The sequence below is a fragment of the Gouania willdenowi genome, chromosome 21, assembly GCF_900634775.1.
Source record: "Gouania willdenowi chromosome 21, fGouWil2.1, whole genome shotgun sequence".
Taxonomy (NCBI): Eukaryota; Metazoa; Chordata; class Actinopteri; order Blenniiformes; family Gobiesocidae; genus Gouania; species Gouania willdenowi.
In genome coordinates, this window is record NC_041064.1 from 2,066,687 (window position 1) to 2,085,172 (window position 18,486).

At 36.7% G+C, this 18,486-nt stretch overlaps 1 protein-coding gene across 1 annotated transcript in view; it reads right to left on the reverse strand.

Moving 5' to 3' along the window:
- LOC114455739 (tomoregulin-2-like) overlaps positions 1 to 18,486 on the reverse strand; it is a 108,742-nt gene that overhangs the window by 32,990 nt on the left and 57,266 nt on the right. The window contains exon 4 of the mRNA XM_028437139.1: positions 15,841 to 15,867. Within this exon, the coding sequence (XP_028292940.1) occupies positions 15,841 to 15,867 (27 nt within the window). The remainder of the gene's footprint in view (positions 1 to 15,840; positions 15,868 to 18,486) is intronic.

An 18,486-nucleotide genomic window follows, 5' to 3' on the forward strand; every position in this document is an offset into this window, starting at 1 on the left:
GGTCACATTCGTACATACAACCTTGGGGTCGCGTGACACTGTGAGGGGGTCGCCAGATGCCTTCAAGAAAATAAGATTTTTTTTTTTTTTTTTTTTACAATTTAAGCCCATGTTTGCAAATTTTTACCATTTTTCTGCAACTACATCAAACATTCCATATTTTAACCTATTTTCATCACTTTTTCTTTCCATATTTTTTCTCCTTTTAATGTATTTTTGCTACATTTCTCCCATTTCTGACACTTCTACATCACATTTTAATGACTTTTCTCCACATTTTTCCACTTTCCAAACATGTTCAGCACTTATAAACCATTTCCACCACTTTTACACCTAATGTGACATATATTGACCCATTATTGTCACTTTTAACCTTTTTCCCCAGATTTCATGATTATTTTTTGCCAATTTAAAACCATTCACGATTCGTCATGCCCATTATTTTCAATTTTAAACTAATTGATCCTTTTTACCACTTTTTTTGTCTATTTTTGCCCACTCTAAAATCCATCCATCCATCCATCTTCATACCCGCTTATTCCCGTTTAACAGGGTCGCGGGGGTCTGCCGGTGCCAATCTCCGGCGCTCATAGGGTGCTGGGCGGGGGTACACCCTGGACAGGGCGCCAGTCCATCACACCACTCTAAAATGCTACTTTTAACCAATTTCTGTGGTTTTTACCATTTTTGGTCACTTTCAACCCATTTTATTTCTGATTAAAACAAGGATTTACATCTTGATGACTATATACTACAGTCCAAATAATAATAATTAATACTTGAGTTTGACCACGTGTCAAACTCAAGGCCCGTGGACCAAATCCGGCCCTACAGAGCATCTAGATCTGCCCGACAGAAGAAACAATTAACATTGATTAAATTAAATTCCACATCAGTCTGTTCAAATACACAAACTCAATGAAACTCTGCAGTATGTCAAAAGAATACCACAGTCTCCTAAAATCCTGCAATATTGTACACACACAGTTACTTTAAACTACACAAGCATGCGTCGCAAAATGAAGACATTCTGAAGAGAACATTCTGCATATTATTTATACGTTGAAGTGCAAAATTTGGGTATAAACGTATTTTATTTTCACCTAAAATGTGCATCAAACTGTTGTGAATTTGTATCTAAACTGATAGAAGTGGTATTTAATGTGTAATATGAACGATTGTGCGTTAAAAGTTGTGTTTGTTCACTGATGAGAAGCTTTCAGAAAGAAAAAAAGCTTCTCTTTGTCTTTTCATTTCACCAAACAAACAAACAAACCTCCAAACAAACAAACAAACAAACAAACCTCCAAACAAACAAACAAACAAACAAACAAACAAACAAACAAACAAACAAACAAACAAACCTCCAAACAAACCTCCAAACAAACAAACAAACAAACAAACAAACAAACAAACAAACAAACAAACAAACAAACAAACAAACAAACAAACAAACAAAACACACAAACAAACAAAACACACAGACAAACAAACAAACAAACAAACAAACAAACAAACAAACCTCCAAACAAACACACAAACCTCCAAACAAACAAACAAACAAACAAACAAACAAACAAAACACACAAACAAACAAACAAACAAACAAAACACACAAACAAACAACAAACAAACAAACAAACAAAACACACAAACAAACAAACAAACAAACACACAAACAAACAAACAAACAAACAAACAAACACACAAACAAACAAACAAACAAACAAACAAACAAACAAACAAACAAACCCGCTCTGTGTCTCTGTGCTGATGGTTTTCAAACCAACCATTCTGGGCGTTTGTCTTTCTTAAATCTGAGCCTTTAGCACCTCGTCTTTTACTAACACCATGAGGAACCACCCCTTCCCTCCTGAGAATCAACCCCAAACCTCCAAACAAACAGCCGTCAGATGTTTAGATGTTTACATATGGATGCTAACGCTGCTAAAGCTCCAGAGACACAGTGAAAGGAGCTCATTTCTAGAGTGGATGATGAGGAGAATCTAAAAACACTGCTGGGGTTAATGATATAAGAGACAAATAAAAGTCATTTATTAAAGCGTACACTGGATTCCTGCTGCTAACGTGATGACAATGTTGATCTATATTTGATTTGTATTCACAGGAAATCAATCAACAGCCTGAAGGTCAAGCAGCAGATCATTTCATATGCATAAAGTTATTGGTTCAAACAGACGTTGGTTGCTAACGCGTTTCCTTTTATTCAGAGTCGAACACTGAAGATGTTTCTGAGGGAATTGTTTCATCATTTATGGGGTCAGGCACTGTTGTTGAACAAAGGAGGGTCTTCCTCAAAGCTGGGGTATCACACTGTCCAAAATGGTCCTTTACTGAAGTCTTACAGTCATTTTTCACGTCTCACGTTTTTAAGAGTGTCTTTTTCTTTAAAATAATCCTTAATAAAACTCAAGACTGTGATAATGTTTATATTAAACCTATTAAAGACTAAACCATGGACCACGGACCATGACTTGGTCAGGTTACACAATTTGACAGTCGTCTATGAGTAGCGTAAGCTAACGTAATGATGTCATTGAAATGCACAATTTAACATAAAAATGGACATAATAATGTGAAATATTTTATTTATGCACTATTTATTGTTTGTTTTTGCATTTAGCATCAACATTGAAATGGTGACATATTCACTTTAAATAAACAAATAAAATGTACTCGAGTCTTTGATCATTTCTACAGCAGTGAATGGAAGAAAAGGATGTGGAAAAACATATTTCATGACTCCAAGCAATAACCATCTCTTATTAAAATGAAGCAGGTAATATACTGTATACAGTAATATACTGTATAATCTATTAATCTCAAATATAAACACATTGCACTTTAGTTACCTCATAGGTGATGAAAAAAACTGCAAAAGTAGATTTTTCATATGTCCTTTTTAATAATAATAATAATAATAATAATAATAATAATAATAATAATAATAATAATAATAATAATAATAATAACAATAATAATAATAAATGTTTGATGGTGTGAATTTCATGATGCATGTATGAAAAAAATGTATAAAGGCTAAAAAGACTTAAACCTCATGATCTTGACCGTTTACTTTTAACAGCAATGTTACGTTTATTTCTGTTCGACACAAAGAGACATGACGTAAAATCCACAGGGAGGGGTTTAACAAGCATTCATTTAACCTGGCAAAAAATAGACATGACAAATGGTGAATGTGGTTAAACTGGCAAAAATAATCATGAAATATGGTGAAAAGAGGTTAAAAATGACAATAATGGGTCAACATATGTGACATTAGGTGTAAAAGTGATAAAAATGGTTTATAAGTGCTGAACATGTCTGGAAAGTGGAAAAAATGTGCAGAAAAGTCATTAAAATGTGATGTAGAAGTGTCAGAAATGGGAGAAATGTAGCAAAAATACATTAAAATGAGCAAAAATATGGCAAGAAAAAGTGATGAAAATAGGTTAAAATATCAAGAATCTGGTGGAGTTGTATAAAAATGTTAAAAATGAGCAAAAATGGGCTTAAATTGTTCAAAACAAATATTCCTAGCTCCTCCTCCACCCACATTTATTTATTTATCTGAATAATATCCACTGTTATCCAGGAAGTTTAGTGGAAAAGATGGTGAAACAGGATTTTAAAAACCACAGATATTGGTTAAAAATTACAAATTAGAAAAAACTTCCAAAAAAGACAGAAAAAGAGGTAAAAAGGGATTAAAGTATCAATATATAGGAATAAATAGTTTAAACTGGCAAATAATGGGTGAGCGAAATCATGAATGTGGTTAAATTGGCAAAAACAAGTATAAAATATGGTGAAAAAAGGTTAAAGTGACAATAATGGGTCAAAATAAGTGACATTAGGTGTAAAAGTGGTAGAAAGGGTTATAAGTGCTGAACATGTCTGGAAAGTGGAAAAATGTGCAGAAAATAGTCAGAAATAGGAAAAGTAGCAAAAATGAATTAAAAGGAACAAAAAAGTGACGAAAATAGGTTCAAATATGGTAAGTTTGGTGTAGTTGCATAAAAAGGGTAAAAATAAGCAAAATTGGGCTCAAATTGTTTCAAAAATATTCTTAGTTTTAATATAAACGAGGGTCAAACAAAGTGAATGCAAAGGATGTGAGGAGATTCTCGTGCTGTGCAGCTGTACAGTACGGCTGCTCTTATTCTCACTGTAATCCCACTAAAATCATGGCGTTATTGAACTATTCTGATCCTCTACTTCCTGTGCGTGGGCCTCGTTCTATCAATCTCTCTCTTTTCCCGCTCAGCGTTCCATTATTTTTTAGGATGATGAAAAAGACAAAAGCGTCCCTGATGCCAGTGGCCTGAAGGTGACCCTCATGCTATTCTCATCAGCGTCCGTCCCACTTTTCACACGCCCTCCCCCCCATCACATCCCCCCTCTCAGCAGATATAACGTCTGAAGCTCAGACTCATTGGTTTAAAGCTGCTGCTGCTCCACACACACACACACACACACACACACACACACACACACACACACACACACACACACACACACACACACGCACACACGCACACACACACACACACACACACACACACACACTTCAATAATCATTCCTGTGCTATGATTGGATGGTTCCCGTGGAGAGGCGACGCAGCGCGTAGCAGCAGATTTGATGAATGTGCTTCCATCTCATTAGTGAAGCCTTTTCTTTCTCATTCACATTAGAAACTTATACATTCTGCTTTTTCTTCTGTGCTCTGTCTGACTGTAGAGACCATAAGGCTGTGAACCCGTGGGAATTACCAACAACACACACTTTTCTCCTAATGTATCATGGCTGTTCATGTGACAACGAGCTGGGATGTTTCCGTCCAGATTCTCCCCATCCATGCTGATAGCGGTAGTCAAAACATAGCAGAGCCTCCTCAGGCAGAGACCTTAGTGAATGCTATCAGTGTGCTGTGGTATCTGGTCTGCTTAGGGCAGTCTGACCATGGATGGCAAACGTTAGATTATCTGATGGTCTGAGGTTTGTTTACAGTTCATTTGTCCTGATAACCTGCTCTGAAAAGGGGCGGGGCCGACAATCATGAATATTAAATAAGTTTAATACCTACTATTAAACAAATTAGTTTAATATTTACAACCTAAAGGAAAGATGACGATTCCCGACTCATGACTCTGATTTGTGACGTGAAACAGAATGTAGCCAATCAGGAAGCAGCTGACTGAGGAACACAGAATGCTGCGTTCAAGGTTTAAGTTCAATGTGGAAATATTTCAAAGATGACTGACAGCTATAGTTAGACTTTGGTGCAGGTTTTTTTTTTCTTTCTGGCAGTTTTTAGTCATTTTGTGTGTTTTTGTTATTTTTTTTGTACTTTTCTGTCATTTTCTGCATTTTTCTTGTTAATTTATGCATTTTTAGGGTCACTTTCTGTCCTTCTGTAGTTGTTTTCTTAATTTCCTGTCAGTTTGTGTGTCTTTGGAGTTATTCTGTAATGTGTTGCTGATTTGTGTGTTTTTGTCATTTTGTGTTTTTACGTGGTTGTTGTGTCTGTCTTTGTTGTCATTTTGTGTTAATTGAGTCATTTTGTGTAATGTTTTTAATTTTATTCTGTACTTTATGCATTTTAATCCTTTCCAAGTTCTTGAATTACAATTTTTGGGGATTTGCTTTTGGGGGATGCCAAAAATGATGCTGAGGGCCACATGTGGCCCCCGGGCCGACAGTTGCTCATGTCTGATGTAAAGAGACAGACGATCATTCACTTATGAAGAATACAGAGTGTATTAAACAGGGAGAACATGGAAGCTGCTAACAGATGTCCTAGCTAAATAAACCTTTATAGATCATTTACACACACACACACACACACACACACACACACACACACACACACACACACACACACACACACACACACACACACACACACACACACACACACACACACACACACACACACACACACGGTCCACAAAGTAGGCACATTACATTACTCACTTCCCTAAATCTTTAACTTGGTTTCCATGGTGATAGCAGAGGTAAGGGACCAACCGTCACCAGGGGAACAGCTTCACTACATCTACACTTCACACCATCACGACCCCCCCACACACCCCCCCCATCACCACCATTTCTGATTGGACGATCCAGGACAGTGTGTCCATCATCCAAGTGTGTGTGTGTGTGTGTGTGTGTGTGTGTGTGTGTGCATGCTCTGCGACCTCGCGTGTCCATTTTTTGGCGTCGTTGCAAAATATCAAAGGACGATCGATTGATATTGAAGTGATAATTGTTTCTCCAGAGGAGTCTTGGCTTTAATCTAAACGAATGAAGTGCCTGGTGTTGTGGCTGCGATCATTACATTAATTACTCCAGACTATTGTATTTCCATTAGGCCGAGGGCGGGGTTTATCATTTCTTCAGTCCACACTTTGAAAAACAGACGATGATTTTATGGGAGAGAAGTATCAGTAGATGTAGAAACACACACACACACACACACACACCCATAAATACTAGTAATTAGACACACACTCACAGGCTGCCACTAAGGACTTGTATAATGAAGCATTTTTTACCATTCAAACAGAAAAATAGCTCCAATAACTCAACAGAACACCACACAGTGACCTTGACACATTTAGAAAGGAAGGAAACGTCCAATCAGTGGGTGAAGGAGGTAACATCAAAGTATGACAGGTTCCATCTTTCACCCAATGACACACAAGCATCACAAACTCTGTCTAGGGATTAAATTAATGCTAACAACTGATTTTTCTTTCATATTTAGTTAGTTGCATTATTGAAATTAGTCTTTTTCAAGTTCTTGTAATGGGCGGGGCCAACAGTGCTGGTTTGTGACTCACGATGGTCCAATGACGTCACAGAATCTCGTTCTGAGCCAATAGACCCTTTAATGGTCCAAAAACCAAAAACACCGCTGGCTACAAACTGTGGAGGTTAGGAATGTTACAGCTTTAGAATGTCGTCTTGTGTGTTTAGGTGCCAGAATAGGAGGAATGATGTTAGTGGACGTAAATTAAAGTTTCATAGGATTCCAGAAAAACGAAGACAGTTGTGGTTTTGGCTCCAGGCTAAGCCACGCCCAAAAAAATAGGTAAATATGCACAAATGTAATCGGTTGGTTTCAACCCATAGAGGGCAGTCACTGACATTTCACAACTAAATACGACAAATTGAAACGTTAAGAGTTGAACCAGGATCAGTTTCCATTACAGTTTAACAAAATTCATTCACAAAAATATGATTCTCAATATAATGTTGTACATAATATATAATATTTTAAGTGTCATAAAGCACAAATTACAAACATATATATGAATTACTTTGTCATAGGTTGTGTAATGTATTTGTTATAGTTGAAGTTTTCAGTGAAATGGTCCCAAACTTTTGAGACTTTAGGTTGGTTCTTCTTCTGTTACACAACTCTTCTTCACAATGTAATTTTTGTAGTCCACATTTTCAATTCTGTTACTAAACTTTTTGTTTTGCATTATTGTATATGTTACACACATTATGGTTGGTGTGAATCTGGAGATGGTCTATATATTTAATTCTATTTTTTCATTTGACCCCCTTGGAAAGAATCTCAAACTCCGCCTTTGAGCACTACTTCACTCCAAATACTTTTGTTTTCAGCAGAAAAAACTGCTTTAAAGTCACAATTTTAAAGCTGCTGCAGACGGTTATTTATTAATCAGATAAAGACAATGTTGGCATCTTAGATCAATAAATAGATCATTTGCTTGAAAAAAAGGATGTAAAAGATTGATTTTGCCGCTGGAATGTTTGTGATTTCTAAAAACTGCCAAAGAAACAGAATCTGATTTGATTTTCCAAGACTGCACATTGTGGCATTGTGTTTATTTTGGGGTTTACACAAAAACATCCAAATCACTGGGAACAAACTAGAAGAAGAATGGAGTCAAACCAATCACTGTCCTCCTTTTCTAGAGAGTGAGAATGAAGTAAAAACACTTCTATGTATCCGTCTACAGGACTCCACATCCCACAATGCAATGCAACAAACTTTCCCAACAACATCAATCAGAATGTTTGAAATTGCAGCTCTAAAGTTTGTTTTGATTTCTACTGTAACCTTTTACTTTTTTCTCTAGCAAATGATCTTTGATTCATTAATCTGTGAGGCTTAATTTTAATCTCCAGAAGCTTTAAACCAACACTTGTTCAGACTTTAAACAATTTGCTCTAAAAATGTTGACTTTGGTTTTGCCTACATCTCATCCACTAACAACAAGCAGCCATCTGTGAGTAAAGCTGTGACTGTCAAACATGCTGAATAAATACGCACAAGCAGCTCCACCTTTGACTCCATCTTTGACCAATCACAATGATCCTCAATGCAGTGTGCTATCCAGTTAGCGCTCATCTTTACATACTTTAGACACTAGCTGTGTTTCTATTGCAGATTTTTACAAAATAAAAGCGAAGTTCCTAAAATTATGACACAGTCTTTTTGAAGGTTGTTGTGGAGCCTGGTAACTGTGGTGAAATCTCAACCTGTGAAACATCTCCACAGGAAGGAAAACGTGTTTCCATTCAGCTTTAACGATACATTTCAATAACGAAACGTCAGAATAAAAAAATGTCTGCGATATTTGAGTTTTTTTTTTTTTTTTTTTTCTAAATTCAGGTGATTCCATTACAAGTCTTTATTTATATTTACATTTCCAAGAGTATTGGAAACATATATAAAGACTTCTTGGAACTCTTAAGGAAGGAATTTTGAGGTTTTTGGTTCAAAATGTGAAAATATTTGGAAAGAAAATTACATTAAAGTGTTAATAGTTGTGTTTCCATTTCCCTTGGAAATGGACAAAATCTAAATAGTTCAATAAAATCTGGCAATGGAAACACGTGAATTTCCAAAAACACTCAAATATCACTTAAACGTTTTTACGCTTTCATGAGGAGGTTATTTAGACGTTTTGATATTGAAATGTGTCGCAAAAGCGCTATGGAAACATTTCTTAGCGTTATCATGCTGCGTTTACACCGAATGCGTCTTCTGCGGCACCAGACGCATCTGGCGCATGAAACGTTCCGCATGTGTTGCAGGATCAAAAAATTATCCCCATTCGCCTCATTTGTGCATTTGAAGCGAAGCCCCGCCCACCAGCATCATATCCAACTTGGTGAGTTTCACTTCCTGCTGAAGTGAGGAGTTGTGCTCCTTTTTCTCCTCTCATAAACATAAACCACCAGTGAAAAAAAGCCGGTGTGATTAACGACTAATGCTATGCTAGCTCAGTGCTACAGAGAGAACTTTTACCTGCTACTACCACCTCGTCGCTGATTTTCCTCCACACCTAATCCTTCCTAGTCCGGTCCTGGTTATAAAGGGCGTGTCCTACAGCTCTAGGTGGTCACACACAGCTTCTACTCCACGGTTGAATGGATGAACAGACCAGTGTCTGTGTTGACGGCCTCACGTCATCGTCAACAAAGACTCTGATTGGCTTTCGTCATGTGAAACAGTCGCAGGAGTTCAATATTTTCAACTCGAACAAATGTGCAGATATGACAAAAAACCTGGAGCGCGCTCGCACGGCCAACACTCTTGACGCGCGGATCGGACCGCACCACCGGACGCATCTATTCAATGACTTTGTATGAAATCGGGACGCGCGAACATTTTGTGACGCATTTGGTGTGAACGCAGCATAAGAGTGTTCTAAGGAGGTTTGGAGCGTCTCACGGGATGAGATTTCACTAGAATTACCAGGCTCCTCCCCCAAAACAACCTTGCAAAGGAAATGCCTTCAAACAGACATTAGAGTTAATCTGCATTTAGAAATGCTGCTTTTATTTTGTGAAAATCTGTAACGGAAACCCAGCTCGTGTGTTCCACCATAAGGTTCTGAGGATCTGAAACAACACGCGGTAGGCGTGGCAATGGAACGGGTGTCTGAAGAAAACCCAGAACACGACCTGAACCAGATGGTAATGTGCAGATGAGTCGTCGTCCAACGTTCCCTACGGAATGGAAGCAAATCAACCTTCATGACCAGTTTGGATCTCTGGTTTTAATGCAGATCAACACCAGCTCCCACCAGGGGAATGAAGGCGTACGTCACACGCTGGTTCCCAGTGCAGCAAACCATTAAAAACCATCCCTCTTTCTCTCCTGGGAAAACTAAAAAGTGCTTTCCTCGCTGATTTGACGGTTAGCATATCAATCCATTTCAATCACAATGAATGCTGGGAGGATTTTTCATTCTGTAACTCTAGTATTTTTAGATGTGGTATCAAGTTACTGAATTTCTCTCGCAGGCCTTTTCAGTTTTACAGCTGGCACTCAGACGATGATTACACATGCACGGAGCTGCTGCCAACACGGATAAACACTCCGTGTCGTCTCAAAATAGACTCAAACTGCAGACATTCCATGGAATTCTCCTCCATTCAAGGCTTTGCTTCTTGTTGTTTTATTTTTTTCAGCTCCAGCAGCATAATCAGTGAGTGCAATTCAATTTCTGCAGCCGCACAATTTGATTTGGACAAAATGTGTGATTGGGAGCATGTGACCTGAATCTGAGCAAACACACACACACTCACACACATTTACACATCTGCAGCCCATGGAAGCAGCGACTTTAAGGGTGACCTAACTTTTATTCGTGTGGATTTATTCGTGGCCATTAAAATCTATTTGATTTGGTCTGAAACGGTTCGTCGCTGCCTTTTATAACCACTCGCTTTAACCTTCTCCTCCGCTCATAAAACACCAGCTTCTTCTTCTACCTCTACTCTCATCCCTCTCTCTCTCTCTCATGTTTCAGCCCCTCCAAACCCCTCCCCTCTCTCATGACGAAGAAACACCGGCGATGCCCTGGGGGCCTTCTTTCCTCTAATGGTGACTTTTCCTGTGAGATAATCGATTTGTCAGATCCATTCGACACTTGGTGAATAAAAAAGAGCCTCTGGCTTTATTTCTAGCCCCGACTCGAGGTTCCTGAAGGCGAGAATTCATAATGAGCTTCTATGGAAACACTGGTGAAGAATAAACTCTAACGTAGACATTATTTTAACCTCTTATTGTTGTTCTTTAAAAGGATTCTCCACTGTTTCTACAAGTTTGGCCTAAAATCTTTAAAGTGTGCTTACTTGAAGATCAATGCCTAACAAAACACATTAAAACAGGTTTTTAAACAGTGCGCTGACACGCTCTGGTGGCTAAAGTTAGCCAAAGTTAATCACAAACTGTTGAAGGACTCCCACCCAAAAGTCCTTCTATTCTCAGGGTTTGTGTGTCTTCAACTGTCCGTGATTTACTCGCTAACTTCAGCCACCAGAGCATGTCAGCGCACTGTTGAAGGGAGAGTAAAGGTCCCTTAGAAGAGCTCTTCTTCTCTGCGTCATTGTCTATTACCAAACCCCAGAGTTGGAACTGTTCTGTTCCTTCCAGAGCAGGGGTGTCAGAGCATCTGAATCAGCCCGTTGGAGAAAGTGAAAAAAACAGAGAAAACATGAGTCATTCTTTTTATTTCAAAATAATTCACTTGTAAATTGTTGTTGAAAGAACTTTCAACAACAATTCTCCAAAAATCCATCCATTTTTCTCAAATTATTCCACAAAATCTCCCCAAATTAAATAAAAATTGGTGAAAAAATAAATAAATCAAAGGACATTTAAGTATCTGTCACTTATTGCTTTCCATACTTTGTCTAATTTAGAACTGGAACTGCAAACTTGATACATTAATGTTGAAAATTGTTTGTTTTCCCGCCTAAAAATCTGCGGCTCACATGGAATTGAACCGGTCTGTATTTGGCCCTTGAATGAAAATGAGTTTTACACCTCGATATAGAGCAACCAAAAACATCACAAGTTGTTATTTTAACCGAAAAATCTACGAAATGATCTATAAATGTAGTAAATGATCTATAAATGTACTAAATGATCTATAAATGTAGTAAATGATCTATAAATCTACTAAATGATCTATAAATGTAGTAAATAATCTATAAATCAGGCTGAATGTTTCACTACAATAGAAAACAATGGGATGTTTACGGGCAGTGGGGCCGTGTGACATCATCAATCACATGATTTCAAGATGAAAACTGTAAAGTAGTCCCATTTTTAAAAGTTAATAAAATGAAATGGTTCATAATAATGTGTTTTATTAGACATATTTCTACTAACAAGGACATTTTAAAGGTTTTAGGTAGGGATGTAACGATTCACTCAACTCCCGATACGATTCGATTCACGATACTGGGTTCACGATATGATTTTCTCGCGATTTATTTTACAAAATGGGAATGTTGATAAATGACTGAAAAATATTCCTTTATTTTTTTGGGTAAAATACTGTACTATTTTCCTTTTATTTTTCATTGTCAAAAGAATCCCTTGATAAACTATTCAAAATGATGCAATTTAACTAAAAATAAATCTTGAATGAAATAAATAAAGGAATAATACAAATGAAGAAGCCTATTAATTTAAATTCTGGTTCTATAATAAACAATTCAAAACTAGTTCTTTTTCTTTTTAAAAGTGCAACTGACAATGTATTTTGTGCCTTAACAATTGGACTTTAAAAAAAAAACAAAAAAAAACAGTCATTTTACTGTATTTACGTCAGATATTTGCAGAGGGCGCTGGTAACCCAGTGGTCGGTTGGCATGCAGATATTCCACCATTGAAGAAGAGAAGCTATGCTAGCAGACAGAGTTAATAGAAAAACATGACTTTTACAGATATTCACGTAATATTACAGATATTCTTTCGGTGCTAAAGGAGTAAAGAATCATTTATGAGCATGTTTAACAGTAAATGGCGGCCAGAAAGAAAATAGTAGCAGATTTCCGCCCGTCACGTCCGCTTCTGGAAGGATTAATATATAGTGCCCTCTGCTGGTTAAAAAAAGTACTGCGATTCAATTTTCAGAGCATCGATGTGAACCGTGGTACCTATGAATCGATTTTTAACTGCCTTACGATTAATCGTTACATCCCTAGTTTTAGGTCATATTTATATTAAAAAAGTGGAGGATCCTTTTGTCCGTATTATTACATGTTTTTCACTTGTTCATTCACCCAGTTTTCACACAGTGCCTTACCCATAATGCACTGCTTTCCTACAGGATTTTACCGTCTTGCCGATGCTGATGTGAATTTCTGGTTTCATTTTGATTCTCTCCATCATCCCCCCACCCACCCCCCACCGCCCTCTCCTCCCTTTTTTATGTTTGGCTTCGTCCTGTTATCTGCTATTTTCCTCCTTCAGGCCATTTCCATACACCCTCTCTCTCTCTCTCTCTCTCTCTCTCTCTCTCTTATGGTTGACCTGAGGCTGGATTCATTTCCTCTCTCTCACTCTCGTGTGTGTGCTGTGTGAACCGTGGGGTGGGAGGGGCTAATCTTCACTGTGTTACATGAAGGAGGGTCAAACGTGGGGCTAAAGGAGGACGTGCACAAGTAAACACACACGCACGCACACGCACGCACACACACGCACACAAGGAGTGGACATTAATGTAGAATAAGGAACAAAAATGTAAAGAAGCAACAACATGTCACCTGTCAGTAAATCGCTACGTCATGCTAACACTCAAAGATGATACATGGAGTCAAATACACAATTTACTGCATCTGTGGTCGCAAAAAACGAAAAGCACAACATACTCGTCATGTGGTTGAACCTTAATGAACGTTGTTTACTTAGAAATGATCATTGTTATAAATTTGTAATTAAATCTGTTTTTTCTAACACTATTTACTCAGTCGCACACAGGAACAAAAAAAAAAGGTTTTGTGTGCAATATTGTTGTCATTTGTTGTGTTTTTTAGTCTTTTTGTGTATTTTTTATCCATCTATGCATTGTCTGACCCTCGCTCCATTTTTCAGGGTCGCAGGGAGTGTTTTTGTTGTGTTTTCAGAGTCATTTTGTGTATTTTTGTAAAAAAAATTTTGTTTGTGTTTTTAGGATATTTTTCAGATATTTGTCATCATCTCATAAGTTCTTTGTTGTTCTTTAGCATATTTTTCTGAAATTTCATATGATCTTTCAGTTATTTTGTGTATTTTTGCTGTTTTTTTGTAATTATCTGTCAGTGTGTGTTTTGGAGTCATATTATGTGGTTATGGGGCAATTTAATGTATATTTGTTGTTCTTTTGCGTGTTTTTCAGTCATTTTGTATGATATTTTTAGTCATTTTAGATATTTTTCAGGTATTTGTCATCATCTTGTCTATTTATGGGGTAATTTTGTATATTTGTGTTTTTTTTTTGGATATTTTTCTGCAATTTTGTATGATTGTTATATTCATTTGGTTGTTTTCTTGATGTTTTTCAGGTATTTATTTGCGGGGCCAATAATGTGGAGCTCCTGACTCTGTCACCAAGTTAAATTATTGAGCTCTTTAAGTTCCTGACTCATGCCTCATGACGGCGTCCACTTCCAGTCGCTCCGAGGAAACTATTTGACATTTATTGAGTAAATGTTTTGTCTGCTTATTGTTAGCGTTAGTGTTGTGAGTGAAAACGCTGGAAATGCCGAGTCAAGGTGTCGCCGTGAGCTTCACTTTCCAGACGAGCTCAGCAGCAGAACTGATTGTTTTCTTTGCTTATGTTGTGTTTTATTCTTTTTAAATTGCACACTGCCGTCTACAGCGTTCCCGTACACACATCCATATAATAATGTGTGAGTAAAAACAAACCTGAGCAGAAAAAGAAAAGGAGAGGCGCCACGAACACTAAACAAAACTAAAGGTACAATTAAATAAAGCAACCAACTATAAACTCACACTAGAAATATTCACTTCTTCTTCCACACATTAATGTACACACAATAGGCCATAAGATGATGTTTATATAACAGTGAAGCATGGTGGTGGCAGCATCATGCCGTAGGGATGCTTTTATGCAGCAGTAAATAGGTGACTTGCTTATTTTTGTACTCATTTTGTGTAATTTTGTTGTGTTTTTGTAAATATTTCTGTTATTTCTTGTGTATTATTTGTGTCATGTGTTTTTGGAATATTATTTTAGTTTTCTGTTCTTTTATTAATTCCTACAGTATCTTTTTAAAGCCGTTCTGTGGTATTTGGTTAACCTTTGTGTGTTCATTGTTGTTTTTTTTAGAGTCATCTTGTGTTTTTAGAGTCATTTTGATTATTTTAGATTTCTTTTGTGTATTTTTCTGTCATATTATATGTTTGTATACAGTCATTGCGTACAGTTGTGTTGTTTTGTCTATTTATAATTTTGTGTACATGTATTTTTTGTCTCATTTTTGCGTATTTTGTACTACTGTTTTCATTTACTGTATTTCTGTGTAATTTTCTGTTATTTTGGGCTATTTTTGGAGTGATTTTGTCCACTGGTACAAGCAGCTCTACTGTACTTTTGCAGTAATTTGACATTTTTGTTGCCTTTCAGTATAAACTGTCATTTGTTTTTGTTTTGTAAATATTTTTTGTAGTTTTCGGACTCATGTTGGGTGTTTTTGGAGTAATTTTAATTATTTTTCTGTATTTTTACATTCTTGTCTGTGTTATTTAATTTGTGGGCCATGTCTGTACATCTGTATGTCTGTACGACACCTGCAATTAATAACAATAAAAGATAAATACTACTAATATTAATGTTGATAATAGTTGGTAATGCAGAAATGTTACAGTTTTTTCACAACATCTGAAAGTTTTCCACCTTCCTCAGTGACGTGCACGTGTCTTTGTGATGAAATAAAGGTGTTGTGACTGTTGTGGATGATGACTCAAGTGTTATAATGTGTTGCACACAGAGAGCAGTGAGGAAGAGGAGGAGGAGGAAGAGGAATCTTACCGTCGTCTCCTGATCCCGACCCTGCATCTGTAACAGAAGAGAGAGAACGTTAAAGCACAGCTAGTAGCGGAGGCGTGTGCGTGCACGTCTAAAGTGCACGTCTGTGTGATTGTGCTGGAGATGAGATTTCGTCAAAGATGGAGCAGAAAGTGAGAGAAAAACATTCAGAAAGAAGAATGTGTTGATTCCTATCGTAGCTCCTCCCACTGGATTTTTATAATTCTTTTAGTCATTTTGTGCATTATTGTCGTTTTGGATGTTTTTCAGGCATTTGTCGTCATCTTGTATGTTTATAAAGTCATTTTGTGTACATTTGTTGTTCTTTTGTATATTTTTCTGCAATTTTGTATGATTATTGTAGGTATTTTGTGTGTTTTTTGTTGTTGTTTTTCTATATTTTTCAGGTATTTGTCGTCATCTTGTGTGTTTATAAAGTCATTTTGTGTACGTTTGCAATTCTTTTTACTTTTTTTTAGTCATTTTGTGAGTTTTGGATGTTTTTAAGTTATTTGTGGTCGTTTTTGTGTATTTTCTTGTATATTTTGTACAGTCTTCTTGTGCATTTTTGTTGTCGTTTTGGATGTTTTTCAGGTATTCGTCGTCATCTTGTGCGTTTATGGATTTTATTTTGTGTAATTTTCTTCTTTTGTGCATTTTTTTGTAATTTTGTACAATTCTTTCAGTCTTTTTGCGCATTTTTGTTGTTGTTTTGGATGTTTTTAAGTTATGTGTGGCTGTTTTGTGTATTTTGTTGTAGTTTTGTATATTTTTCAGGTATTTATTCCCACTGTGAACCAGTGCATGATGGGAAGTCTCTGTGTTTCCAGTCGCTGAATGGTTTGTGTGTCACTGATCTCCAAATACACAAAGTTTACCAAAAACATTAGTTATGATGTGTGTGTGTGTGTGTGTGTGTAAAAACGGAAACTCCCTCCCCCCCCACCCCCCCACCCTCCGGCCCAGTGTAACTGGATCTCGAGGAGAAAGTGGAGCTAATGGCAGGGCCGTAGCGTCTCAACCCCCAGTGAGCAGCTTTAGCAGCAGAAGAAGAGGTGAGGTGAGCATTATGAGGCCATTACAGCACACGCTGATACTGATACTTTCAGAGCATACGCTCACAATCAATAAAATACATTTTGATAGGACACAAATGGCTGTGCGTTGTGTTGATTTTATGAGGTAAGTGCAGCAGATGGACCGACGCCCCCTAGGGGGGATTGGGGGGTGGGGGGTTGGGGGGTGCTCTGAAGGAAACCATCCAACGCTGCAGATACTCACTGAACATCTTAAACCAACATAGATATTAGAATGATTCAGACCCTCAGTGATCTTTAGTAGTTTAGGTTCACTGTCATTTTCAATATTTGTTTCCTTTTTCTGTTTTTTTTTAATGTCTTATTGGGGTCGTTACGTGCATTTGTTGGGTTTTTGTGTGTTTTTTTGTTGTCATTTTGTGTATTTTTCTCTTATTTTGTGTCTTATTAAAATCATTACCTGCATTTTTGTGGTGTTTATGCTTTGAAGTAACTGTACCTTTATTTTTTGTTGTCATTTTGTATATGTATATATATATATTTTTTTATCATATTGTTATTAAAGTGTGTATTTTTGTTGTTGCTTTGCATATTTTTTTTTTTGTCATTTCTGTGTTTTTACCTATTACTTTTGTGTGTGTTTCATGTCATTATATGTATTTTTAGAGTAAATTTATGTTTTTTGAAGCATTTTTTTGTGATTTTGTGTATTCTGTTGTTGTTTTGTGCAAGTGTTTATGGAGTAGTTTAGTGCATTTTATTATGTGCATTTTTGTATATTTATATATATTGTATATTTTTGTTGCTGAGTTTTTGAAATTTCTGTTGTGTTTTTGTTGTCTTTTTGTGCATTTCTTGGTAAATTTGTGTGTATTTTGATTCACTTTGTGCATTTAGTTTTTTTTTGTCACTTTGTGCAATTTTTAATCATTTTGTTTGTGTTTGTTGTAATTTTGTGTTTCAAAGTCATTTTTGTTCATGCTTTGTTTATTTTTCTGTGTATATTTCTACTCATCTTATGTGTTTTGGGAGTAAAATTGTGTATATTTTGTGTTATTATTGGAATCACTGTGTGTGTTGAGGGCCACATAAAATGAACGCCTCTAGTTTTCCATGTCTGTAAAACTATCTGAACTATTGAATGTAGTGGTTCACTGGTTACTGTTCATCTCTGTGTGTAAGATCTATTATAGATTGGCATCCTGTTCTCTGTGACTTTAAGGAAATAATCCTCTTTGGATTTAAAATGTGAATAAAAGCTGTTTTTATTTCTATTTATCAGGAGTTGGAGTGAAAGTGTGATTGAAACGTAAGGAACGACTTCCTGAATATAAATCTATTCACTCGTTGTTGTTGTGTTGACCTACGGGGCGACGCCTCTACTGTTGTTGGTCGTTCACCTTGAGCTACTACATTAAACTGCATTTGGATTTGTTACACGGCACAAATAAACGCTCAGCAGCAGCAGCTTTATGTGAAATGGAAATCAATGTGATGAATAAATATATAATTATTAAAGCGCCTCATATTTTAGGAGCTCATTTCAGTCGCTGTGAAAACATTTACTACAGAGTTATAATGTGTTGTTAGGCATGGTGGTGGTAACATAATG